Source organism: Vespa crabro, chromosome 1, assembly GCF_910589235.1.
Source record: "Vespa crabro chromosome 1, iyVesCrab1.2, whole genome shotgun sequence".
NCBI lineage: Eukaryota > Metazoa > Arthropoda > Insecta > Hymenoptera > Vespidae > Vespa > Vespa crabro.
In genome coordinates, this window is record NC_060955.1 from 4,030,001 (window position 1) to 4,057,500 (window position 27,500).

Consider the following 27,500-nt stretch of genomic DNA (forward strand, 5'->3'; position numbering starts at 1 on the left):
AAATAAAAGAGACAGAGTAATGATTTTTTATGAAAACTTATAAATTAACAAATATATATATATATATCATTTTATTCCATCATTCTAAAGATGAAAAGAAAACTTTTAGTTATGTTAATATCATATATAAATAAATTTTTAAGTAAAAATATATTATTTAGTTACCGAAGAAACTAATAAATCTCAGTCTTCATTCTGTAGCAGACAGAGTGTTAAGAAACTGAGGCATTCTATCTCGTCAGCATAATTATAGCAGGCCAGTGCTCGCGGGAGAGTGCGTGTTATAGCTCATAAATATACGTTTTTCAATCTCGGACAGCTTTCTCGCGTTTCCCTCTTCAATATTTTTGTTGTTCCTGTAACACGTCGCGGCATCCAGCGACGAAGGTCGTTTGAATCAATGCCAGAAGCAGTTGCTTTTTTATTTTGATCTGATCTTTATGGGGTTACATACGAAGGCGAGAGAGCGTTATGGATAGGAGTTAGCCAAGTCGAGAGTGAAAGATAAAGATAAAGATAAAATGAAAGATAAAGGAAAAAAAAACAGAAAGAGAGAGAAAGAGAGAGAAAGAGAGAGAGAGAGAAAGACAGACAGGCAGACAGAGAAAGAGAGTCTGTGAGTAATGCCGTCCCGTATTTTCTTTTGCAGATTGCAACGCGACCTTGGAGCCCGGATCAGGGCAAGACGCGAGAGATGACCAAGCTCTGCAACCATAAGAGGAAACTTTTGCTACCGTGCGCAGCAGCCAGCCCTGTTGCCGCCTCCTGTACCTTGCCGGTCTCCCCTTCGACGTTATCTTCTGGACCAACGTCGTCGACGGCAGCGCCGACAGCAGCGGCACCGATTCACGCCGACTCGCCCACCTCGCCGGACAAAGCCAGAAAAGGTACGCCGATACTTGCGATTATCCGTTTCTTCTTTTACCTTTTTTCTTTTTTTCTTTTCTTTTTCTTTTTTCTTTTTTTTTTCCTTCGACTTCTTTTTTCTTTTTTTCTTCCTTTTTTGAAATATTCGAGATTACTTTCGAAAGAGCCGTACGATTGAAATGGATTGGATCTTAAGTTCTTATCACAGAGTATATATCGTTCATGTATTAATTCAATCAATTTTTCTAATACCATTTTCTAATATCGTAACCTAGTCATATTGAAATATATAGTAATAAATACTCAGGTGATAATCGTATCCCTTAGAGGAATGTAACGAGGGGAAAGAAATTATTCGATTTTCTTTTTTATATGATAATATACAACGCGAAAAGATTTGAGAAATTACAAGGTACGATGGAACTTTTATCGATCATTGATATATTTTACCGCGTGCAATTTGATAAGTGATCTTTGTAAATCACGAATAACCCCAATCCATATTACTATCGTCTTTAGGAACGAATAGGTGATCAATCAGTTTGAACTTTTAATGCTTTAGTTACGAACACATATAACGTGTGATTCCGGGATAAGTTAAAGAAAGTTTTCTTCGATCGATTCGTCGCGTATTAACAAAGTTTTTCGCCTGTAAGCCGAGTCGTCGCCATATAGAAAACCATCGCGCGTTTATTCGACCTTTCTCTTTTCCTTTCACCCTCTCCCTCTCTCTCTCTCTCTCTCTCTCTCTCTCTCTCTCTCTCTCACTATCTCTTTCTATCTATCTCTCGCTTTTTTTCTCTTTCTATCTCGTCGTATTCTCCAGTGAACATCGGAACACGTGCCAACTCTTATTGGAGGAAGACCAAAAGTTTTTCTCCTTCCGCCGACGTTCGAGGGAACGATCATTAGGAAAAAATTCGTCGCCTTGGAAGGATGCGAAAGAACGAACGAGAAAGAAAGAAAGAAAGAAAGAAAGAGAGAGAGAGAGAGAGAGAGAGAGAGAGAGAGAGAAGGCGAAATTGCGGCATTAGCGGAGAGCCCAGACCGTACCCTCTTTTCGCGCGATGACATTAAACCTTCGAATACTGTGAGATATGTGGTGGGGGTAAAAGCCGAGGGTGGTGAGGAGGAATGATGTATTACCACTGGCAGCGAATACTCCACGGGATTTTCATTACCAAATCCTAACCGTCGGACGACCGCGCCTGTTTTTTCTTTTTCTCTCTCTCTCTCTCTCTCTCTCTCTCTATTTCTCTCTATTTCTCTCTATTTCTCTCTTCTCGTTCTTTCTTATTATTTTTTGTTTCTTTACTCCTCCTCTCATCTCGTTAATTAAACGGCTGTTACTCGAAGCGTCTAGCTCGTCGTGCAAGGACTCGTCGTTGGTTGCTGCCACAGCTGTTCTTTTGTTGCTCTTTTTCTCTCTCTCTCTCTCTCTCTCTCTCTCTCTCTTGCTCTCTCTCTATCTCTCTTGCTCTCTCAAAATCACTGAAATTATAATTGTACGTTCAAATTAAATTCTAGCACCCATGCTCACGTTTTGCGATTCTTCCTCTCTCTCTCTTTCTCTCTCTCTCTCTCTCTCTTTTTTTCTTTCTCTCTTTCTCTCTTTCTCTTCGTATTCACTCGTTCGATATTAAAAGGACGGGTGAGAATGTGATTAGTGAAAAGCACGCTCGCGTTAATGGCGAGGTAATAATTAATCGTCGCTTAATACCCGTCCCAGTCACGTGTTTGTCGATCCGCAGAGACAACAAGTCGTTACGCGAGTGAATTGAAAATTTCCACGAAACGATCTCGCCATTATCGAAAATAAACGCGGCGGCGATGGGTGTTTCGATTTATTCGTCGATTGTACACGATTGATTCGGAAAAATATTTTTTTCTACATATTTTTTCGGTAACGATAATATTCCACTTTTTTTCTCCATTTCATTTTATATTTATTCGATTGATCATTCGATGATCTTATTGATATTACTCATTGAACGATATCTCGAATGATCGATCGTATAATGTATTTAGAATGCGCTTTTGAAAGTATTCGAAACAAGCGTTAAACGTCGACGATAGCAATGTTTATAGAGATGTTTATAGAAATATTTTAACAATAGCGAGCTCTTTCGTGAGCAAGCAAAAAGTAAAATAAAAAATAGAAAGAGATAGAGAGAGAGAGAGAGAAAGAGAGAGTGAGAAAGAATGAATATGTCTGCGCTTATGGTCGTCTAAAGTGACGCTAAGCGGTGATACAAGGTAGTCGAGAGGACAAGATAGAGAGATCGCAGTCTTCACCCCTTCAATGATATTCCTACCCTTTGAAGATCGGTATAAGAGCGACAAGAAACGGGAAATGAAAGGGTCTTGTGATTTCTCTCTTTTTTTTTCCTTTTTCTACCTCTACACGTTTCAAGCGTACACCTACAACGTGCATTTTTCTCTTTTATGTTCGCGAGAAACATCGCTTTTCTGTCTATTATTATTATTCCTATTATTATTATTATTATTATTATTATTATTATTATTATTATTATTATTATTATTATTATTATTATTATTATTATTATTATTATTATTATTATTATCATTATCATCATTACTATTACTATTATTATTATTCCTTTTTTTTCTACTTTACACTTTTTCTTTTTATTTCTTTGTTTTTCGCGACAAAAAGTATCTACGAATAAATTTAAGCTCTCTGGAAGAAATAAGTTTTCTAATCGAACTACAAATATTCAGGAAAACGTTTGTGTTCGATGAAAAGTCGTAAAAAATTTTGAATGAATTTTTTCCTAAAGTACATTTCGTCATTCGTCTCTTTTATCTCGTTAACTCGTAATAATAGTTATTTTAATTTACGGCTTTCGAACAAGTATTGGTAATAGTAGTAGTAGTAATAGTAGTAGTACTAGTACTAGTAGTAATAGTAGTAGTAGTAGTAATAGTAGTAGTAGTAGGAATAGCAGCAGTGGCAACAGTTTTCTTCTTTTTCCCCATAGAATAGACGGAGTGAAATTAAAAAGCGTCTACGAAGTGATCGACAAAGAGGACATTTAAATAGCTTTCAAATGTACGCTTGTATAAAAGTAGAACGGGAGAATTTGGTTGCTCGTAATATTTTATAGACTTATATCATAAATTCCGTTTGCGATCGTTTTAGGTATTACACATCGTAGATAGAAAATAGACAATCCAAATAAACGAATCATGGAAGAATAGTAGGTATTATTATCGTGTTCGAGGTGTGCAGGATATTACAGCATACTGGGCGGTATAAATTGAATTCCGTCATGAAACCGTTACAATAATGGGGTGGTGGAAATGCATTATACACTCGAGGAGAATTGTCGTCCATCCCCATTTTGTGGTGTGCTCGCGCATGCCCGTTCACGATTTTATGCCCTCTTAAACAATTTCCACTCGTAAACAATTTTCCCCTTCTTCGTCGATCGATCATGCCTGTCTCACGTCGGCGTAATGCGTGCTGGTTAAACTCCGACATCCCAACGTCGAATGATTTCACAAGCGACGCATCTCGTGTACTTCGTGCGTTTCGTGTGTTTTGCGGTTCTTCTCATTTTTCCATCCTCTCTCTTTCTCTCTTCATCTCTACAGCCCTCTCAACATCCGGCCTCAATTCCCTTCTCCCTCTGTTGTATCCATCTATTATTGGCATTGAATATTTTCAAGGAACTTTGTCCGAAAGGGATGTATTTGCGATTATAATAAATGACATGACATTAAGTTGTTTGTCATCGAAAATCATTATTGGTTGACGAATAAGTTCGACAGAAAAATTATTAAATCTTCTTTACGAAAGAATCTTTCTTACGAAGAAGGATTTTTTAGGAAAAAGAAAGAAGGAAAAAGAAAACAAAAAACGAAAAACCATTCGATAAATTCTTAGAGCTTTTTATTTAATAGAGTTAGTGCGTAAATTGCAAATCGAAGTTGTATCTATTATTTGAGATATATATATATATATACATGTATACGTGTATAGATATCTGGCGAACGACCGCGCGTTTTCCATTCTGTCTATCAAAGGAAAATTGAAAGGATCCTTTTGATCTGCTCCTGTGACGCTTATCGCTTTTGCTCTTGATAACATGTCGAGGATAGCTCGGAATTGTGATAGAAGAAGGAAACGCGCACCCTGCGAGATGTCCGGAAAAGGGACCAATCGGCCTTTCGTGTCTTCTTATCGCGCGGCCGATCAATAAGTCCCGGGAGGAGGAAAGAATCCGCTCTCTATTCGCTACCAACGACAAGCGATGCGTGGTGGTGGTAGTCACGGTGAAGGAGATGGCGATGGAGCTGATGCTGCTGGTTGTGGCGGTATTGCTGGTGGTGGTGATGGTGGTGGTGGAGAAGCCCGGACGACTCTCGAGGTGGGGAAGGCATCCCTATCTTCGTCGTTGCTGGTAGACACAGACTTGATAAGGGTTAATTTCATACGAAGAGATGAGGAGTAAGGGAGCGAAGCGAGTAACGCATACCAACGCGAACTACACATCAACGTGAAACGAGAGACGGGCGAGAGTAGATGAGAAAAGAGACGAGACGGTGGTGGTAGTCCGCGGTCTCGCGACTGTCCGCTCGTGATTCTTGCGCCTGCCCGGACTAACGTGCAATCCCTTGCAATCTCTTTCTCCTCCTCGTCGCTCTCTGTAGCCCCTCATTGTCGCGCAAGCGCACTTCAAATCACGAGTATTCAGTCTGCAACGACGCCTCAACCACGAAACGTCTGATCCGGGCTAATCTCCAATGATCACCGGCAACTCGCTTCTCGGCTGTCTCGAAAGTCTTAGACTTTCCGTACGTTGTCGTCGGGAAAACGACGATCAACTCACCTTTCATGCTGTGAGTTTGCCTTCCCATAGTCAGGAGTTTTTAACTCACGTCTCTCATTCAATCGCTTTGGTGTCGCTTCGTGTGCACCGTCAATCGAGTTAGTGGAATACCAACGATGTGTTTATACATCTCTTAGTTTTACTCGATATATTTCGATGATATTATAATCGAGGATCACATGATTAGTGCATTCTGGGTTAAAGTGTTGCCGTTAAATTGTAGACATTCGATTACTTTATGCTAATATTTTTTTTAATTTTTTGTTTGAAGAATATTACAAAATTATCGTGAATAGAATTATTCCGTTGCGCTTATCATTAGGAAGATTTACAGCTTACACTGTTGATTACAGCTCCCTCGAAAATAAGGGTGAAAGGGAATGATTGGCGCGTTGATGTGAAACCCCCCTTCGGAAGCCACAAAATGCTTGGAAGATTTTACGCAAATCTTCGTCCCCTTGAAAATCGGGTTAAACCGCCACCACTAACAGAGATAGAGATACAGTGAGAAGGTAGTAGGGGTAAAAGAGAGAGAATGAGGAGGTGCCTTACTGCGGAGTAGAGATTCATTACTAGCCGCACCCCCTTCCACCTCTCGTTCGTCCTCTTTCTTCTCCTTCGTTTCCTTCGGCCCGAGTTATCTCTTCAACCCCGTTCCATTGGTGTTCACGCTGGAGAATAATTATCCGTTGTAGCTTTACAGATAAAAGACCCCCCGTTGAAAGCTACCTTTTCTCTCTTCTCGTTCGCCCTTCATCGTAGCCCTCGTAGATCACAGCAATTTCGAAGTGTCGACGACTGTTATAGCACTTTACCGGCACTTGTGTACACTCGGTCGATAGCTTCCGGCATAGATGCTCTCACGAACGAATACAAATGCTGATTTTAATATTTTTTTAAGCGACCCCATTTTATCTCTCGTGTAATTGTTTCGAACGATAAAAAGCTTTTAAAAAATTTCCGAAACATTGTTCCATTTTTTTTTATTTTCTTTTTATTTTTTTTTATTATTTTTTTTTTTTTTTTTTTATAATTTTATACCCGTGAAGATTTTCTATTTTTTAACTGATAAATTAATTGACTTGTTTGCTTACATTAAGATGGATCTTAATTATAATACGTAATAACAAGTTATCAACTTGTATGCGCAGATGGTCTCAGCAAGAAAAAGAAGAGAAAACTGGTGGGTATAGGGGGCTTGTACTCAGGAGTTTCCGTATCGCAACTTCTGGCACAGCGGGAAAGAGCTATCGCTGCTGTTTCCACGTCGGGAGTTCAAGGTTCATCGGTGCCTAATGGATCGCAGGTAAATACCGCTCATAATTCTTCTTTGATTGCTTTGGCGATAATAATGGCTTATTACAAATGCACTTTTCTTTGCAGGTGTGGCCGATCGCGATCCCTAATTTGCAGATGCAACAAAGCAATCAACAAATCTGCCATCAATCGTTAAATTCACCCTCTCAAAATCACGACGTAAATAGTTCGGTACGAAATTCTCAACAGCGGTTAAATCAGCACAATATGCCTGGAATGATAATGGGAAATCCGCTAATTATGAATCAGCAAAGTACTAATTTCAATAATATGACCCAACAACAGCAGCAGCTTTTGCAGCAACAGCACCAACAATTATTACTACAGCAACAGCAGCAACAACAGCAACAGCAGCAACAGCAACAGCAACAACAGCAACTGATGCAGCAACATTTATCGCAGCATCAACAGCAACAGCAACCTCAACAACTTTTACCTCATCATCAACAAATGCAGCATATGCCGTTGTTGCAACAACATCAGGAGCAACAACAGCAGCAGCAACAGCAGCCACATCCCAACGCTGTAGTGAATCAATTATCTCAACAGCAAGTTCCTCATTATATAAATCAGTTGAATCAACAATCCTTGCACGTTATGCAGCAACAACAACAACATTTGAACCAACAACAGCAGCTTCACATACAACAAATTCAGAAACATAATATGCAACCGCCACAACAGCAGCATTTAACATCGGAAATGGATCAACAGCAAACAGGAAATTATAATTCGCAGCTGCCTCAAGAAGGTTATGTACATCATTTACAATCTTCGCAAATGTCGCAACCTGTTCTTCATCCGCTTCAACATCAACTTCATCAACATCAAATACAGCAGCAGCAGCAGCAGCAACAACAGCAACAAGATCAGCATTGTATGCAGACTCAAACTATCGATCCATTTCAAATGCAAATACAACAACTACAACAACAGCAACAACATCAACAGCAGTTGTCACAAATGTGCGTGCAGGCTCAATATCCTAATCAGCAATTATCTCATCATACAATGGATATTATACAGCAATCTAACGGCGGGTCCGTTATGAGTGGAATCAATCCTTCTGATTTGCAAAATAGACATGGTCGTACGCAATCAGCTACAGAAGATGATTTAAGTGCTAAGCAAATGCAACAACAACAACAACAACAGCAACAACAACAGCAACAACAGCTGTTAATGCATAATCATAACTTGCAACGGCATCAAATCGTCGAAAATGGAAATCTGTCAAATAATCCTCACGAAAATGCACAACGAATGTATACACAAGGCCAAGTTCAATATCCAGCGAGAAACTTTGATACTCAGAAGATATCGACTGTGGAAGCCAAATTTGGTCATCAACAACAATACACTTTAGTTAGCCACGCGGGAAGAAGTCCAACTATTAACCATGCTACAGAAGTACAATCGGGTATGGGACCAACTAGCGGACAAGCAGGAAATATACATTTTAACGCGAGAGCACCTCCGTGGCAACAAAATCGTACAGTTGTCACGACTAATCAGACTTCATTAACTACGGTCCAAAATATCACTTGCAATTCTTTTGATCGTGTTCCTCCTCTCCATCATCACATTCCACAGACGTCAACCTGGACCGACGAGGTAGCGAGGAAGAAAGCCAAGTCAACTAAGAGTATGATGAAAAAACAGCGTCAGCATGGTACATCAGATATGAGGAGTAATAATGGTCTCGATCAGCCAATACCAAGTCCAATTGACGAATTTAATGACAAGGCGCAACAGAATAGCGATCAAATTGGTTCGACGGTTAACAGCAGTGGTCCTTCATTTTTAGAGGATCCTAGTGGTTATTTAGCACAGCAAACTGCTTTACTAAATAGTACGATATCGCGGCAAACTGGCGTTAATAACACTCAAGTGGCCATATTGAACAGCCCGAAAGTACAACAAACGAATCATAGTACTCATACAGCGAGTAATCCCTATCTTGCGCAACCAAAGCCTTCCTCTGCTGCCAGTCCTTCAAGTACAACATTTAATTCTGTGAAAAATCATGCCACTTCACCAGTAGTGGTACACAGCAGTATGACGCCGACGTCTAGTAATGGTGCCATCGATTCCGACGGTAGCCCTTGCCATGGCTGTGTTAGCAGTGGTGACAATCAATCCTTCGTTCAAGATCAATACAACAAACAGCAATTACATCGACAATACATATTGCATTCTGATCAACGCGAGGATCCAGTTACATCGTCGACGTTTGGTGAGAAATATCAAGGGAGTCAACAACAAATTGATTCAAGACCTATTCAAGGAGGTACTGTTAGTACTAGTCATGGTTCACCGATCGGTACAAATAGTCCAGCTAATTCGGATGTTCCTGCTTCCTCAACACCTGGAATATCTCAACCAGCAACACCTCAAAGTTTAACTTCATCCCAACCATCGACCCCGCACAGTTATTCTCAACCACCAACGCCCCATTCTCTTGCATCGTCGTCTGGTCAATTACCATCTCAACCTTTAACTCCACACTCTCATCCATCTTCATCGAATCAGTTTGCAACTCAACCGTTAACTCCTCAGGCACCGCAGCCTTCACAATCATCGTCTAATAACAGTTTGGAACAGCACTTGGAAATGTCGTGTACAGTCGCAAATAATCCCAATGCTGTTTCACCAAGTACATCTCCTTCTCAAACATATTCTACGCCTATGGACAATATAACGTCTCAGCTACCAAAAAGACAGGCTGTCAGTACAAGACAGCTATCGTTAGATGGCTATCAACCACATCCACATACAGTGAATACAGTTTCAAGGATACCATTAAATTCTTTTACCAGTACGTCGTCCGTGATAACGACTATGGCAAGCGGACATACGGTTAGTAGTAATACAATTACGTCTGTGCTTGCTGGAAGAGCGAATACGGCGACCGTATCTATAAATACGCCCTTGGGGATGCCTAACCCCGCTATTTTAAACATTCTTTCCAATAAGCCTCAACAGCCAACAACGGCATCGCCCGCTCTCGTGAATGTAACAGCGACGTCGACAACGGCGCATCATCCACATTCGATACCCCTTACACCTAGTCAATCGTCGACGATCACAGTATCGAAGTCACCATTGGAGATGGTTCAGAGTGTAGTAAGTAGTATTCAGGTACCTCAAGCGACAATTAATTCACCAATGCCACAGACTCAACAACAGCAACATCAGCAACAACAACAGCAGCATCAACAGCAACAACAACAACAACAACAACAGCAACAACAACAACAACAACAACAGCAACAACAACAACAACAACAACAACAACAGCAGCAGCATCAACAACAACAGCATCAACAACAACAACAACAACAACAACAACAGCAGCAGCAGCAGCAGCAACAACAGCAGCAGCAACAACAGCAACAGCATGCTCAGCAACAACAACATCCACAATCGAACGTTCAAGTTCACAATGTCCTTACATCTGGTGGTATATTGAAGCATCCAACCGGATCCACTTTGCCACCCGGACATATTTTAGTGTCCAGTGGTGGACAACTCATAATGGCAAGCACTGGGTCTGCTATTAATGGTGTGATGGCACCGCCACCACCGAAAATCATTTCTAATGCTAATTCAATGCCACCGTTATCCGTTTCGCCGATGGTCACTAGTGTAACTGGAGCAGTTAGTCAAGTTATACCGGCAGTTGGTGTAGCTCAGCAAGTGATAGGACAACCAACGGTTTTGGTTAATGCTATACAAACACCGGTTCTTATTCAACCCGGTGTTATGACGATGGACAGTATTGGACAAAATGTACAAATACCTCATCTCACGGTTGCTACCGGGAACGTTATACAAAATGCTCAGTCCATCTTAGACGCAAATCAAGATGTGACGAGGAACGTGAGTACAAATCAGGGTATCGTGAACCGTCAACCGGCTTTACTTTCACCCGAATCCGCGCTGAGTAAAAAGAAAGCGTACAAAAAACGAAAGACCAATCCTCAAACCGTAGCGTCGATGCTTCACATTGCTTCGTCTCAACAAAATGCGGGTATGCTGATGCAATCGCAATCGAATTTTGCGCAGCAAAATTTCCAAGCACAGAGCATAGGTGGGCCAATGTTGCAGGCCCTTACAATTGTTCCTGGCAAAGGCGGTGCACCCGCTCAATTGGTCATGAATGGTCAAACAGGTGCAACGTCCGCGCAATTTAACACTCAACAGATTATTACAAATCCTCAACCTGCTCAACAAATAAATCTTTTGCAACCGGTTAATTTGTTGAATGGAGCAGCTGGAATGGTACAGAATTTCCCTACCATCCAACAGTTTATCGTGCCTGGAATAGGAAGTATGGTCATGTCTGCCGACGGTACTGCGACTTTATTGCAAGATACTGGAAATATAGGAATGCAGCTACAAATACAAAATGTAAATGGTCAAAATGTCCTTACGCCGGTGCAAAGTCATAGCGGAATATTTAGTCCGAGTCAAAGTATTTTGGCAGCTGGACCGGCTGGGATGGTGATCAGAGCACCGCAAGCAACTAGCAGCAAAATCATTCAACAGCACAGTCCTGGTGCACAGTTCCTGTCTCCCAATAGTGGTCAATTTCTAGTAAATGGAACGACGTCTTTTGGGAATCAATTGAGTCCAATAGTGGCCAATGTTAGTCCCAATCAACAGGTGACATTTAATACGTCTCAGGTTAGGCCACCCAATATGCAGGGCCAACAGGAATTTATACAAATGAACGGCCAAACGTTGATGGTACCTTGCGCGACCGCTCAGAATATTGCCGTTTCATCAGCACCGAATCAACAGAACACAACTTTCGTTCAGCAAAATACAACTATCGTTCAACAACAAACCACTATGGTATCGAACAATCAGATACCAAATTTTCAGGCAGCGCCTTCGAACAATGCAGGACCCGTTGATCCAGCTTTAAATCTAGATCACAATCAGCCATATATTCTAAGTTCGGGCATGATCTCAGGAAAACCGCCATCTTCTCCAAAAAATAGCATTAATTCTCCTACCTCTGATCAAAGTATAGAACAGCAGCAATATGTTCTTGCTAGTAGCAGTACTTCCGTTGTCGAAAAAACGGGACAGCAGATCGATCAACACAGTCCGTTGATGGCGAGGCATTCCGTATCGACTCAAACAGCTGGTAATCAAGCAAATATAGTACAGGCGGCGATGATGAGACAGGGTTCTCCACCAGATACGACTACGCATAGTCCAGGAAATAGTCAGCGGTCAAACAGTCCAGCTGTCGACACGACAACACATGGAGCAGCTTCTCCCGCGCCACCGATCAGTGCCAGACAGCATTCTTCATCTACGGTAATATAAGAAGCAATACATAATAAGATATAATACATTAGAATACGTGATAATAATTATTATTATTTTTATAATCGTATATTTCTGGTTTTCCTATTTTTTTCTTTTTCTTTCTCCTTTTGTTTTTTTTTTTTTTTTTTTTTTTTTAAGGACGAGCGTGAAGTCGAATTTTTTAATCGTATGGTTTTAGCCCATGGTTCATTGCGTGTCAAGCAGCGAACCTGATTCTGGTGACATCACGATGACGTCAGAAGATTGGAGGATTCAAGGTGTTACCACGAAAGAGATCACACTAAGTCAACCCAATCTTCATGGGAAGACTTACGTGGAATCGACGGTGACTACTGGGATCCAGGTTGGTACCCATGTAGAACAGGGTAACCGTCATCTAGCTCTAATAGACATGCATCAGCCAGCCGATACGACACACGCAGAAAACACATACGCTGACTCACAGGAGCATATGGACACATCATCACCAAATCATTCCATTTATTCAGACACAATGGACCACTCTCCACTGGAGGATCAGCTGAGCGTCCCTAAAGAAATAACGGATATCTCTCATCAAGAGATCGATGTCAATAATCCGTTGCCTATTGTAGGACAAGCGCATTATCAACCGATCCTCTATCATAGTCATCATTATGTGCCTAATACGAACGTGTATCGGCAGCAAGCCTTAGTGCCAGATCATGCTCATTATACGATGCTACCTCACGCGAATAAATTCGATTCTAAGTCTTGCGATATTGAACTTCAACATAATATCGTCGAAGAAGATAGCGATCAAAATTCCGAAGATAAAACTTCGGAACGAGAAAATATTCCCTATTGTCCCCAAAATGTAGCCTGTCAAAAATTCATTGGCGTAGGTATCGCCGCGCCCGGTCTTTATCCCCATTTATATAATTATAGGTCTGACCCTAGTGGCATTGCTGTCGTAAATTATTCACCAAACAAACAGGCGTATATAAATCCTTACGTTTACAGTCAACTTGCATATGCCCAAGAGGGTGACGATGGGGAGGAGAGTGATTCCTCGCTCGAGGAATAGCATCTTTCTTTCGTACGGTCGATCGATTAACTTTAATTGAATTTGTATATTAAGAGAAATAGGTTCCACAGTGGCAGCCGCGGATAAATGGCGAAACACTCATTGCGAACCCATCATAAATCGCTAACATTAAGTTTGTAATTAATTTGTATCTAACGTTACTTTTACTTTTTATGCGCGTCTTTTTTTTTTCCTTTGCGACGCGGAGCATACATGCTCGATCCATCTATAGCGTTATTATTTAAAACGTAAATACATTGCAATAATGTAAGCGTATTATTAACCGTGTGCTAGCGGATTATTTGAAAAGATCATGGTTCTTTATATTGAGAAGAAATAAATCTTTTGCTGAACAATATCCTTCTGATAATCGAATAATATAATATATATATATATGCGTATATATATATATATATATACACACATATATATGTATATATATATACACACACATACATACCTTATGACGAAAAAAAAAATCTTGCAATGAGCATGCATTAAAAAGTTTGAGTTTGTTTATCTCGTATCGTTCTTGTTTTTGCATGTCAAAATGAAAGAATGAAATCAAACGTGCCACCTTCTTAATCATTTTATCGTAAGCGCGTTGCTATATAAGTTTGTGATTGTTTTACGTTAGATTCTACGTTGCCTATGTTTTTTTTTTTCTTTTTTTTTTTTTTTTTTTTTTTATTGATTTCTAAACAGCTTCTCGAGTAACGACAATAAGTTTTAACGATAAAACAAAATGTTGGAGAAAGAAAAACTATACGGATATGATCTGATATTCGTGTGCTTTCTTATTCTTATCCATTTGCTCGGTCGATTCGAAAGAATGATGACGCTATTGCTATAAAAGAAAAAAAGAACATACACACATATGGTTTAATGCGAATATTAGTTGGAAGTGTTTATTATTTGATATGATATTAGCATGCGGTTGGTAAGCTTGTGCCTGAGTTGATCGAGTTGTATTTGACAGATCTATACGTCAGAGACGTTGAAGCAAGCGGAAGGTGTGGTGAGCACGGTGAGGTGCGAGGGCAGGGAACATGCCCTCGGCCGAGGAATCAAGCGAAAGCTGGAGTCCATCCATTCGATGCATTCCACCCTGCATGAAGACCAAGATGGTCAGTATTTTGTACGGTACAATTAGATCTTAATTAAACGTCAATAGCTAGATTAATTTTCTTTCGAAGAAAGAAGTATTCTTGTAGGAACTATTCGATTGTTATAAATTTTACCAAAACTTAATCCAATAAATTTTTGTAAGTTTTCTGTCAACAAAATGTCCTTTTTTTTTTTGAAAATTCTTACATACAAGAATACTTCTTAATAATACTAGCGCAAAAGAGGCAATGTAAATTTTCTTGTAGATCTTGAATACTTATTATAATACTTGTCAATCTAATTCAATCTTTTTTACGAGCTCTTAAAATGTTTTTAATGAAATGTCACTTTTTAAAAAGCACGTGAACGTGATAATTGCAAAATTGATTTCACAATACAAAACGTACGAAAAATTTGGTACGAGGGGAATGTTATTATCGGTTATGCCTTTTTGATTTGAGTATATTTGATTATGAAATGCCACGCGATGTGTATTATAAGACGCTCTTCAAACTCACATTTGCATTGATATTTGCATGAATGACGACAGTCTTTCTTTGCTTGTGCATGTTTAGCATAACGCGCGTATTCATGTGGTACGCTTACTCGCTGCATGGTAAATTGCTTTTGTAATCGCTTGGAAGTGTTTGTAAGTTCTTCATTCTATATTCACGATTGTAACTTTTAACGGCCATTTATCTTTCTTTTATCCTACGGTATAAAAAAAAAAAAAAGAAAAAAAAAATATATATATATATATATAAAAAGATAAAAAAAAAGAAAAAAAGAAAAAAAAGAAAAAAAAAAAAAAAAAAAAAAAAAAAAGGAATAAAAAAGAAATCCATATATGCTTAGTTACGTTTATTTACGCACGTAATTTGATATCGCGTGCGTAAGTAGAGAAACAAGAGAAAACAAACAAATAACATTTCGTCATAAAGCTGCTTTATCATTAATTACATTCGCACGAATGTTTACGGAACAGGTAAGTGACGTCAGTACTAAACGGATTTCATTTATTGTTCGCGTATTAGATTTGTAAAGTACATAAAATAACAATGTTACTCGTTATATGTAAATAATATACGTCAAAGTTTCGTTGCGTTTACTAATTGGCTGTCAGGTTTGTTAATATCATATTCTCGCAATCACATCGAATTGTGTGGCCAGGGGGCTTCAATCACATATAAGTTCACTTTGTAGGGGGTGTGGCTCATCGATTTACGGCGTTACCTGTATATATTCATCCTCACATAATTTTTGTACATAATTGCTATGGCATGCGCGCAATACGTCGTGGGTGAAATATTGACAAATTTTATAACAAATTCGGCTTTTAAAAAATTTCAATCGTGTCATAGGAATTTCATTTAAACGTTCATACTATGATAAAGTGCTATGATAAATAGATAAGATTTGAATTTGTTCGTATCACAATTTGTAAAATTTTGATTTGTTTGAATCGTTTAAAGTTTCAATTTAAATTCAAAATAATTACAATCGAGAAGTTCATATATTTTATATTAATAATTATTTTTTCAAGTTATCGAGACAAAGAAGATTTTTCCTTTTAAAAAAGATTTGACACAAAAATACAATTAAAATCACTTGCATGTGCTCACACGAACAACTTGATATATTTTATCCCACTTCTGATTTTGCCTTATCATCAGTGAATGATGCAACTAATTATTTTTAACGAGCACACGCGCGAAGCAAGAAGCACATTTCGGAGGATGGACAAATGTACGGCTCGATGTAAAAGACGTAGTTGTAAAATTCTAACAATTCACCAAGGCAGTACGAGCTACGGGACTAATTTTTCTGTGACACGCACCGCAATCATAATTAAGCGTTACGTTGTTTTGCGCTGCACATCTGAAACAACAATTAACATCCAAATGGCGAAGGACTCTGTAAACTCGTTTAATATTTATTTAATTATGCCCAAAATAATCTTGAAAATCAAAAAACATTACAATAGTTATCATGCATTATGATAATTTATATTATATTTTTTTCTACAGTTTCAAAATGCCAGACTTTTTCTCTTTGCACTCGAGTATAAACAAAAAAAAAACAAACGATTAAGCTTTCGATAACAAATTATTTACAAATTAATTACACATTTCTATTAATATCAAATAAAACCATATTTATATCCATATAATATTCATTGTTCTTTAAAATTTATTTGCCAATTTCTGTATGATATATTTAAAATTATTTCAAATAATTCGATAATGTTATAAAAATATATATCAAGTGCAAAGAGTTAAGGGACAATCAAAAATACGTACGAGCTTGCAACAAGTGTCCGAATAGTGAATATTTCAATAGTCTGCACAAATCCATTAAAAAAAAAAAGAGAAAAAAAAGAACAAAAAAAAAAAAGAAAAAGAAAAAAAAAGAAAAGAAAAAAAAATTTTCTTTCCAATATCTCGATAATAATTCCTCTCGCACCATGTATAATATAAAACGAGCCACGAGCCCCGTTTATAGAGAACGAAAAGTAGATGAAGATAATGAAAAAAAAAGAAAAAACAAAGGATCGTTCTTTGGAATCCTCAGTAGCTGAGACAAAGGTGGAGGAGAAAAAGCAATGGAAACTGGAAGTGGGTGAACTCGTGTGGGGTGCAGCAAGGGGGAGTCCCGCTTGGCCGGGTAAAGTCGAGTCCTTGGGTCCACCGGGCACGATGACAGTTGGGGTCCGTTGGTACGGGGGAGGGGGCACTCTCACCCAGGTCGATGTCAAGGCCCTCAAGTCGCTCTCCGAAGGCCTCGAGGCACACCATCGTGCCCGAAAAAAATTTCGGAAGTGAGTTTGATTCGACCTTTTTCAGATTTCTAGCAAAGAGATCGAGTCTTTTTCACGAATCTTTTTTTACAAATTCTCATCTATATAATAAAATTGTTTTCCAAAGAAACTTTTGTCCTTTAGCAGACAATTTCATCGGAATGAAAGTGAATTGCTGTACGTGGCTGACCATTATCGATTTGTGCTATTTAATTAAAAAAAAAAAAAAAAAAAAAAAAAAAAAAAAAAAAAAAAAAAAGAAAAAAAGAAAAAAAAAGAAAAAAAAAAAGAAAAAAAAAGAAAAAAAAGATGCATTTGTCTTTCCATGAAAAAAAAAGAGAAGGACGTTTGATAAATTAAAAATGATCACGTGAAATGGTCATAAGCATACAGCAATATTCATTAGCAAACCAACAGCCAATTAATTCATATGATATAAATCGATTTCTTTTACGTGTTCTCGCAGTTTTTATTATCGTAAGCGCAACGAACGAATTCTACGGAGGAACGATGATTAACATCGAATCATGTAGAAAAGATAACGATAAAATATTTGGAAAACTATAAGAAACGAAATTATATATGTGTTTACTATACATATATCTTTTTTCTTAACGGCGTTTGTTTTTATCCTTTTCGTAGCACGTTTAGATTTTCGTTTCGCTTTTGCTTGATACACCGATCATATTATTATTAATTATTATTATTATTTATTTATTTTTTGTTTTTATTATCATTATCATCATTATTATTATATAATTTTATTTAATCGTGTGCCGATCGAAACGGCATTCCAAGGCCTATTAATCGATTAACTTTACGATTTTATACTTGATCCTTGTGTTTTTTAGAAGTCGTAAATTGAATATGCAATTGGAAAATGCGATACAAGAGGCTATGGCGGAATTGGACAAGATAAGCGAATCGTCGCATCATCGAGAGAAGGCGACATCGGCGGTAAGAAGATCGTCGAAGGTTTCATCGAGTCCAACTACGACCACGAGAAGTCCTGCTAGCAATGCCGTCGCTAAAAGATCGTCCAAGAGATCAATGGGAACAAGTTTAGATAATGGAAAAGCCGATCAGAAGCAATGTCGATGATAATTCGTTTTATAACAAATTATTCGCCTATCGTAGATCAGAATAATTCGAAAATACGAAAAATCGATTAATTTGAATGTCGAACGATATAGATGGTACATAGCTATATTTCCTATTATTATCCATTCCCTCCTTTAATCGGACCCGAAGAGAAAAATCTTTGAATTTTCTTCGTTCCTCTTATTCCTTATTTATTCCGTCTAGAGTTCTGAAAGGTCCTTTACGATTGATTAGCATCGAAGAACACGTTCTCCCGATTGCATTTCTTTGAAACGAAAAAATCGAGACACGCATACCTATCTTGACGTCGTTCGCTTCTTGTCGATACCCTTCAATTAAGAATTTCTCAGTTGTTCGAAGTTGCGATTGATCGCTGATAAAAGTATTCCCTTTGTCGGCTGTCACTCGTTTCAGAGTAAAGGGAGATTAATCGTTACCGCGTTTGTATAGGCGAACGCCTATATAATAATCCGACGTTTCTCATTCCTCATTCCATCTTTTCTACAAGACGTAAACTTTTTTCTTTTCCTTTTCCTTTGCGTGCAAATATCACCGGGAAAAGCCTAACTAGTCTAAGAAAAACGAACGAAGAAAAGTTTTATGTCGATATAATCGAGAAAGGAAGAGAGAAAGAGAAAGAGTGAGAGAGAGAGAAAGAGAGAGAGAGAGAGAGAGAATGATATGAAGTGGGGAGATGAGAATCAGAGTGATCGGAATCGAAGTAACGAGCCGTGAGAAAGGAGAACTAATCTCTAATGGCAGCATGGGGATACTTTTTATATCAGGCCTGTCTACGGCTACCGAGCTCTCGGCTTTTCATCGACGTCCACTCGCATAATTGATCGTTACTTCCTGTTCGTTTGTTCGTTTGTTCGTTTGTTCGTTACAACGACTGCGAAATTAATGATTTAAAGATCTCGCTTGTTACGATCTTGCGACGTTTACCGATATAATGAGATCAATTTCAACTTTGAAAAAAAGATTAAATTCATTGTTCGATTAATCGCGAATTATTATTATTCCAATGGTGCTAGTTTATGATGAAATACGTTTTTACGTGAAAGCAAAAAATTAAAAAAGAAAAAGAGAAAAAGAAAATGAAGAGAAACAAATGCACAGAATGTATTCGCGTGGATCGGAACAATATGTATGTATGTATTTCTCTACCGTCGTACGAAAATCAATGGCCGACGTACGACTGGCCTATATCCGATGTTTCCAGACATTAATTAAAATAATGAATTAATAATGACTTACGGATTGATAACAATGAAGAGCCCGTAGATTCATTTTTTTTTTTTACGGACTTTTCCATCCTAAAATTCTGAGCGTGTATATATCATAGATATAGTATATACTTATACGTATATACGTGCGCTTGTACATAGGAGTGTCCTTTTTATTCCGAACGATAAAATCGTATGAAGAAACGGATATAGGCGAATTTTCCGTCGAATATTATTTACGATATAAATATAAATACTTTCCTCTCGGCAAGGTTCCAAAGAATAACAAGAGAAAGAAAGAAAAATGAAAAAAAAAAAAAAAAAACAAAGAGAAAATAAAAACGAAGAAGAAAATAAAAAACAGAGAAACAAAAAGAAACAAAAAAACCAATTTTCGATAATTACAATATTATTGCCTTTCCGACTTACGCTTACGATCGATGAAGATTTTAGCGATACTTTTATCGAGTCACTCTCAATTGAAATTTTTACGTACAAAAGATTGTTATCCTTAACGATAAGAATATTTCGAATACAATGAGTAAAACCCTCGAATACTATTTTACCGATCGATATCAATGTATGTACATGTATAGAAAGGAAATAGTATACGAGCTATCAGTTTTATTAAAAAACTATCTGTGTATATGTAGACGCAAGCGTAGGCGGAAAGGATCGTTTTAATGATACGACCTCGCGTTGTACACCATTACTATAAATATTAATTCGACACGTTCGACCATTTTAACTAAAGGAAGGATGGTTCATGAAAAATATTTTAAATCTCGGCATAATAATTTTATAAGTACGATTAAGTACATACTACGCTAATCGGATTTGTATATATAGAAAAGAGCGATACATCGCCGACTGGACGTTATTATGAAGAAAGTATTGTATTTAAGTTTTTTAATTAATCGAAACAAACGAAGGAGATATTGAATTCGCTTTTAATGGTGTACCTTAACTCGTTGATCGCATTTTACATGGAAGAATTATAATATCGAAGGATTAATTGTCGGGAGCATTTTAGATAATTAAACGCGGAAAAAGTTCTCGGATATTTGCTTAGAAATTTTTATCACTCGTGGTCATTGATCGTCGAAATATCTACCGTAAGAAAAAAAAATATAAAAGAAAAAAAACCCAAAAAAAGAAAAAGGAACAAAAAAAGAAACAAAAAAAAAAAAACGTGTTACTATGAAAAATTTATATAAGTTGTGTAATTAACGTACGTTATATAGCTAGCAAGTGAAGGAAGATTTTGAGTATATCTCGCAGGAATATTTGGTTAGATGTAGTATAACAAGAGGAAAAAAAAATAAAAGAAAATAAAAGAAGAGTTCGTCGCGATTGAACATACGATAGACAATAAAGGAGATGCAAGTATCAAAAATGGAAAAATAAAAAAAAAAAAAAAAAGAAAATAAATAAAAAAAGAAAACTCTCGCGCGATTTTCAATTCATGTCTTTCATACATTACTATCCGTAAGTTTCTTTTAAAATCGACAAACACGTAACTTTGCACACCGTGTCCGCAACGTAATTAACTTAAAATATGAAACGGGTCTGTAACAATTTTCTAGCGATACATATATATATATATATATGTATAATGTGCTTGTAAATATGTCGATGATAATCACACCGAGAAAAAAAGAGAGAGAAAGAAAGAGAAATAGAGAGAAATAGAGAGAAATAGAAAGAAAGAGAGAGAAAGAGAGATGTCATAGCAAATTTTTCGGATAATAAAAACGATGCGAGCGTAAAAAAAAAAGGAAAATAAAACGAACACAGATGGAAATAGCAAGGTTTGATTCGATTTCTCATAAGAGATTCGAAAACATGAAGAATGATGTCGATTATTCGAAATGAAGCTTTATACCATATACATAAATACATACACACATATTTATATATGTATATATGATTCATATATATATATATATATATATATATATATATATATATATATATATATTTGCTTTCTTTATCGGATAAAGTGTCTCCTTAAAAATAAGGAAATATTATATCAGAGCAAATCAAAAATTTGCGATATCGCATGTACATGGAGTCTTTCAAAAAGCATAGATTTCGTCTCGTTTACCTGGTACCTTAGATTTTGACCTTTTGCTGTCACGCACACTAATCGTACAGTTCGGTTTGTAGAAATTTTAGACGATATCAAAAAAGAGAGAGAGAGAGAGAGAGAGAGAGAGAGAGAGAGAGAGAGAGAGGGAGAGAAAGAAAAAAGATAAGAAAGAAAAAAGAATGAGAGGCAAAAAAAAAAGAAGAGTAAAGAAACAGAAGGAGGCGAGTTTAAAAGAAGAAACTCACGATTTTTGTCGTGATCTCGTATAGCTCGTGCGTTTGATTTCGATACGTGGCGAAACACATATCACCGATCTCGACAACGATTTTCAAAAGTCTCTAGGCATTTTGCACATTGTATTAAAAAAAGTAGAAAAAGAAAATGAGATGAGAAAATGAAAAAGAATAAGAATAAGAATAATAATAATAATAAAAATAAACGAAGATGATGAAGAAGAAGAAGAAGAAACATATATAATGTAAATGGCTGGTATCGCTGTAGTCGCAATGGGACCGTTTTAAGAATAAGACAAATTCTTATCTTTATCGCTCTTAATAATCCCTTTCGCTCTAATCATCTCGAATGATTCGCATAAAGCGAAATAAAGGGGACAGAATGGATTCAGTCCTCCCTCAACATTTTTTCTTTTTTATTTCTTTTTCTTTTTTTTTTCTTTTTTTTTTTTCTATCAGACGAGACCATCGATGCGACTGATATAAATCAATTTCGATTGCTTTTTTCCCTTCGCAGGTATTTAAAAACAAAAAAAAAAGACAAAAAGAGAATGAATTAGAAAAGAAGAGAAGGAAAGGGAGAGAATGAGAGAGAGAGAGAGAGAGAGAGAGAGAGAAAGAATACGAAACGCCGACGGGAAAACGTAATTAAAAAAAAAAATCAGTAAAGACTTACCTCAGTAAACATATACTCAAGAATCAAACGTCTTAAATTCGAGAATATATACTGTAGTGCCGATGTCCTTTGTATATTTTCAATACTGTAAATAGATATATAAATACGCCTTATTAAATAATTAATGGTAATTAATCAGCAATCACGCCGTACAACGGCTGGTCGATTTACGCATTATTGAAAATCGAAGTTGGTGCGTTTTACTAAGAAATAAAGAAAGAAAGTAAGAAAGTAGAAGGAAAGGATGAAAAGATGGATAAATGAAAGAGCATCTATGTGATTGGATAATTACGTGTTTAGCGGGAAGCTTTACGAATTTCGAGAGAACATTTTATAAAAAAATAACAAAAAAAAAAAAAAAATTAGAAAAAAAAAAGAAAATAAAATAAAAGAATAAATAAGAAAAGAAAAGAAATGTGAAAGAATGATAGAAGGAAAAAGGAGAAGAAAAATATGGCCTATGTTGTTAATTATTTCAAAAGTCGTCTACGTTTGCGTTACGTTGCGTCTTCGGCTATGTAGCGATTCGTCTAAAGATTGTTCACGAATTAGTTATGAGTTAGACGAAAAATAAAGAGGAAAAAGTAGAATGCGAGAGAAAGAGAGAGAGAGAGAGAGAGAGAGAGAGAGAGAGAGAGAGAGAGAGAAAGGGAGCGAAATAAACCGTGATAAAAGAAAAGAGAGATCAATTTTTTCGGAACACTATATAACGATAGTAATTATTCGGTGCGCGAGTGAGAGAAATCGACGAGTTTTTTCGGCGAATATTTATTGCTATTATTATTTATGAAAAGGTAGAATATTTACGGAGCGTTTCGTTCGCTTGTTGAGTTTTGAGAGAAATATAAAGAAAAATGAGAGAAACGTGCGTAAAATGTATAGGTATAGAGAGAGAGAGAGAGAGAGAGAGAGAGAGAGAGAGAGAGAGAGAGAGAGAGAGAGCGAGAGAGAGAGAGAGTAGAAAACGAGAGAAAGAAAAAAGCTATCCTTTCTGTGGTAAATGGAATATCTAATCGGAAAAGGTACCAAGAAGAGACAGAGAGCTTGGTCAAACTCGTAAAACAAAACGACTTACCGTGATTGCGTTAGTAAATAAACAAATTTAAGACCGCGACGAGTGTACTTTCGGTGTATAATATAAATATTAATATTATACATATTATATCAATTGTCAGTGGTATTATACTAAGAGATGATAATTTTATATTTACAAGATAGAAGGGCCGTTAAATCTAAATGAGTGTAATATACATATGTACTATGAATTCCCACCCTTCCCCGAATCTAGGGAGAAAGTTAGCAAAGCTACCTTATTTAATAATATTTGGCATAATATTTATATATATAAATATGAATATAAATATATAAATACAAATATAAATATATAAATATATAAATATATAAATATATATAAATGAATGAATGAATGAATAAATAAATAAATAAATAAATAAATAAATAAATAAATAAATAAATAAATATATATATAAATATATATATACACATGAGAGATAGAGCATAAAATAAAAAGAAAAAAAAAAAAAAATGGATAGGCTCGGGTGCGACAATATTTGCCGGCTCGAGAAAAAGTATGAAGCTATGTGATCCACTACTACTAGTAGCTTTTAGCTGTAAAGACTTATACTTTATTTTGTAAATTTTGTTTATACAATGTTTGATCGTTCACGCATAATACTATTGTATGTGAAAATAAGTTAATAAATCATTAACATGTGAAGTTAAATGGCGTACATTCTATTTTACTGATAACCCATTCAAATCTATATTTGAACGTATATATGGTAGAATTTATATATATACACATATATATACATAAAATCCCTTTTAAATATGTACACTATCTCTGTTCTCGTTATTTTATGATATTTGATGTAACTCTTACGTTATATAAATACATATTTGCTAGGAGAATATAAACATACGTCTACGTAAAACTATGTAATAGTTCAACTTTGATATCTTATACGTTTCATTTGAAAATGATATAAGTTACACAAATGGATTAACTTTTAATCACGTATTTAGAATTTATATCGTTTTAACAATGTTTAATTTACGTCTGAATTTATTTTATAAAAGGCAAATATAAGAATAATTATCAACGGACGATAAATGACTTTGTAAATAGAACGAAATAATTCCAGTGGAATCAAGATGTTCAAATGGTAAAATAATACAAGATGTTCTTGGAAAATGTGTTAGATGGTAGCAGGATGTTTTAGAATCGTAACAAGAATAAAATAAATCGATCGATATGTGGGTGGTACGAGGACATTCTTTAATTAATACTACATAGGAAGATTAAATGAAAGTTTAATTTCAAATAAATTATGATACTCGTATATTTACACACTCGAACGTCGATTTACGTACTCTTATCGAAGTTATTGAAAATTAAGAAAGTGATTATCGAGATTCCAGTGAAATAATATTTAATTATTTAAACCTGACGTATTTGATATCGTATAGGAATATCTTCTCTTTTAAAGTATGTAGAGAGATGAGATAGAAAAAAAAAAGAAAAAAGAAAAAAAAGAGAGAAGAGAAAGAAAGATAGTCAAACAGCTCATTCTCTTCTCTCATCTTCGTTTTCTATCGTCGTGTTTATTCGCTTTGCGTCATGCAGTAGTAAACAAGAGGGTAGACAGTATCCTAGTATCCCTTTCGTTTGAACAATCAATGTCACTTGATTTTCGGTACTATTCACTTGCTATCTTTCTCTCTTTATCTCTTTCGAAATATTTCAAAGCGTGAGAAAAAGAGAGAGAGAGAGAGAGAGAGGAAGGGAGAAAAAGATAACGTTACGACATTGGAAACGTTACGACATACGATCGTATCGCAAGCGTGTAAATGGTTAGTTACGATAGCAGAAGTATATATCGAATCCGTACGATTCGTACGAACGATCGATAGCTCACTCATCCGGCACTAAAAGGGTTAATGATGCCTGCCGAGCATAAATGGCGCTCATGGGCTCGAGACAAATGAAACGTAATGAGCGGATCGACTGAACGTAACGCTACGCATACGCGTAACGTCTACCTCAACGCGATCATTGCGAGATTCGTAATGATACTGTCACACAATTCGAATAGGAACGTTACGGTGGGTGTCAAATCGAACGAACGTGATTAGTCGTTCGTTTCTCTTGAAATTGCTCTAAATTGCTGAGTAATTTTAAATACTGTTTTATACGTAATTAAATTTATTTATGCGTTTTTTTCGTAAGAGTATAAAATCGGAAAAATATGTTTAAAATATATACGATTTAAAATAGGAAAAGATAATTTATTGATTACGAGATGTCTTATAAATTTTATTTCTTGTATATCCAATTTTTAAGAATTTTAATAAGCAGGATACTCGCAGATAGAAAATGGAATGCAATTTATTTACAAATATTTATAAACAAGTAAATCGAATTATCATTTTTATACGAACAATATGTTAAAAATATTTGTTAATATTAAATCAAAAAAGATACTTTGATCGAACTGAAAGCTAATTGAAAGTATCGATCACGATCACATAATTTATGGTACAATTTGATTTTTTTTCAGGGATTTCGATAATCTCCGCTATTTCTGGAAAGGCCATTTAAATTCGTGTCATCAATGCGATAAGAATTCAAAGATTCTTTCACATTAAATTTCTCTCAAAATTAAATTTCATTCGACTTTGTATTCTGTGTATACTATTTTTTTTTTTTTTTTTTTTTTTTTTTTTTAAGACAAGCTTTATTTTGTCGTGGATATTAAGAATTAATGTAATAGGGGAGGGAGGAGAATTTGAACTTAGAGATGTAGTAACTTCGTTCAATATAAACTATGTTTCAAACGTATTAAAGTCGTCATTTGGCATGGACGCAACAATCAGAACAGAAAACTCTTCTTCAAGTAAAGTTTTAAAAAGCGTTGCCAAGAGAGGTGGGATAATATTGGTACAGTTCATTAGTAACAGTATTCATTAGCAAATTATGACGAAGGAAATACGTATTTTTCTAAAATGATAAATACTTGCAAAAGACATATTAAAAATATTAAATAAACTTTTTCGTTTCTATTTTAAATTAATCTAATTTGTAAACAAAGGATTCAAAGCTGTATATTAATTTTAACAATAAAAGTAATAAAATATTAATATCGTATATGGTTTCCTTAATACATTTTTAATATTGATTTATATATATAATGAAATTTCTAATATATATTCTATATATTCTAAATATTTTATGTATTTCTATATAGTCTACATGTCATTGTGCGGGAACTAATTGCCGACGAAAATTGAGGTAAATGCGATCGTGCTTATCGATCTATGTATATATATATTGTTATATGTTTGCTGACGGAGAACGTAGATACACGTTCACGTTTATCGGGCTTAACATAACAGACGCCACATTTGGAGGTATGTAGGTACAATTAGAGGTCACTGTAGCATACGTTCTCGAAATCGAAGCTGCATGAACTTCGAATCGTTGACATTGTACATAGCGATAAACGCCCGACTGATACAAGTTAATTGGAAAATAATACTGACGGTTTAACTTTTAAGTTAATGACCAGTCACATTTCACATAGGATTTATCATTTCCCGCATAGTTATCTTAAAATAATTATTTGTAATTTATTATACAATACATAATGTTGAATTGTGAGATATTGAAAATATGATGCGTTCAAATATCGATGCATTTACTTGATAAATATTAAAAAAAAATGAAAATATTGAAATAGTTCGAAGATAAATAATTCTATAAAAGATACACAAACCGAATGATACATCTTTTAGATAATTATATCTCGTGAATCTT

At 36.0% G+C, this 27,500-nt stretch overlaps 1 protein-coding gene and 1 long non-coding RNA gene across 6 annotated transcripts in view; one reads left to right on the forward strand and one right to left on the reverse strand.

The window, feature by feature from the left end:
• The window catches only part of LOC124432200 (protein split ends-like), a 252,717-nt gene extending 229,404 nt beyond the window's left edge, over positions 1 to 23,313 (forward strand). For 2 of the 5 annotated variants that reach the window (XM_046980902.1, XM_046980936.1), the window contains 7 exons: positions 650 to 887; positions 6,875 to 7,029; positions 7,107 to 12,374; positions 12,565 to 12,729; positions 14,411 to 14,558; positions 17,110 to 17,356; positions 18,187 to 23,313. In XM_046980902.1, the coding sequence (XP_046836858.1) occupies positions 650 to 887; positions 6,875 to 7,029; positions 7,107 to 12,374; positions 12,565 to 12,729; positions 14,411 to 14,558; positions 17,110 to 17,356; positions 18,187 to 18,436 (6,471 nt within the window). In that variant the 3' untranslated portion in view covers positions 18,437 to 23,313. The remainder of the gene's footprint in view (positions 1 to 649; positions 888 to 6,874; positions 7,030 to 7,106; positions 12,375 to 12,564; positions 12,730 to 14,410; positions 14,559 to 17,109; positions 17,357 to 18,186) is intronic. The other 3 variants (XM_046980919.1, XM_046980911.1, XM_046980929.1) reach the window with 3 other exon arrangements.
• Positions 4,762 to 5,732, reverse strand: LOC124432275. Its single transcript, XR_006944220.1, has 2 exons — positions 5,370 to 5,732; positions 4,762 to 5,291 (listed from the first exon to the last, which is right to left on the reverse strand). It is a non-coding gene; the product is annotated as an uncharacterized LOC124432275 (long non-coding RNA).
• Positions 23,314 to 27,500: the final 4,187 nt, after the last annotated feature.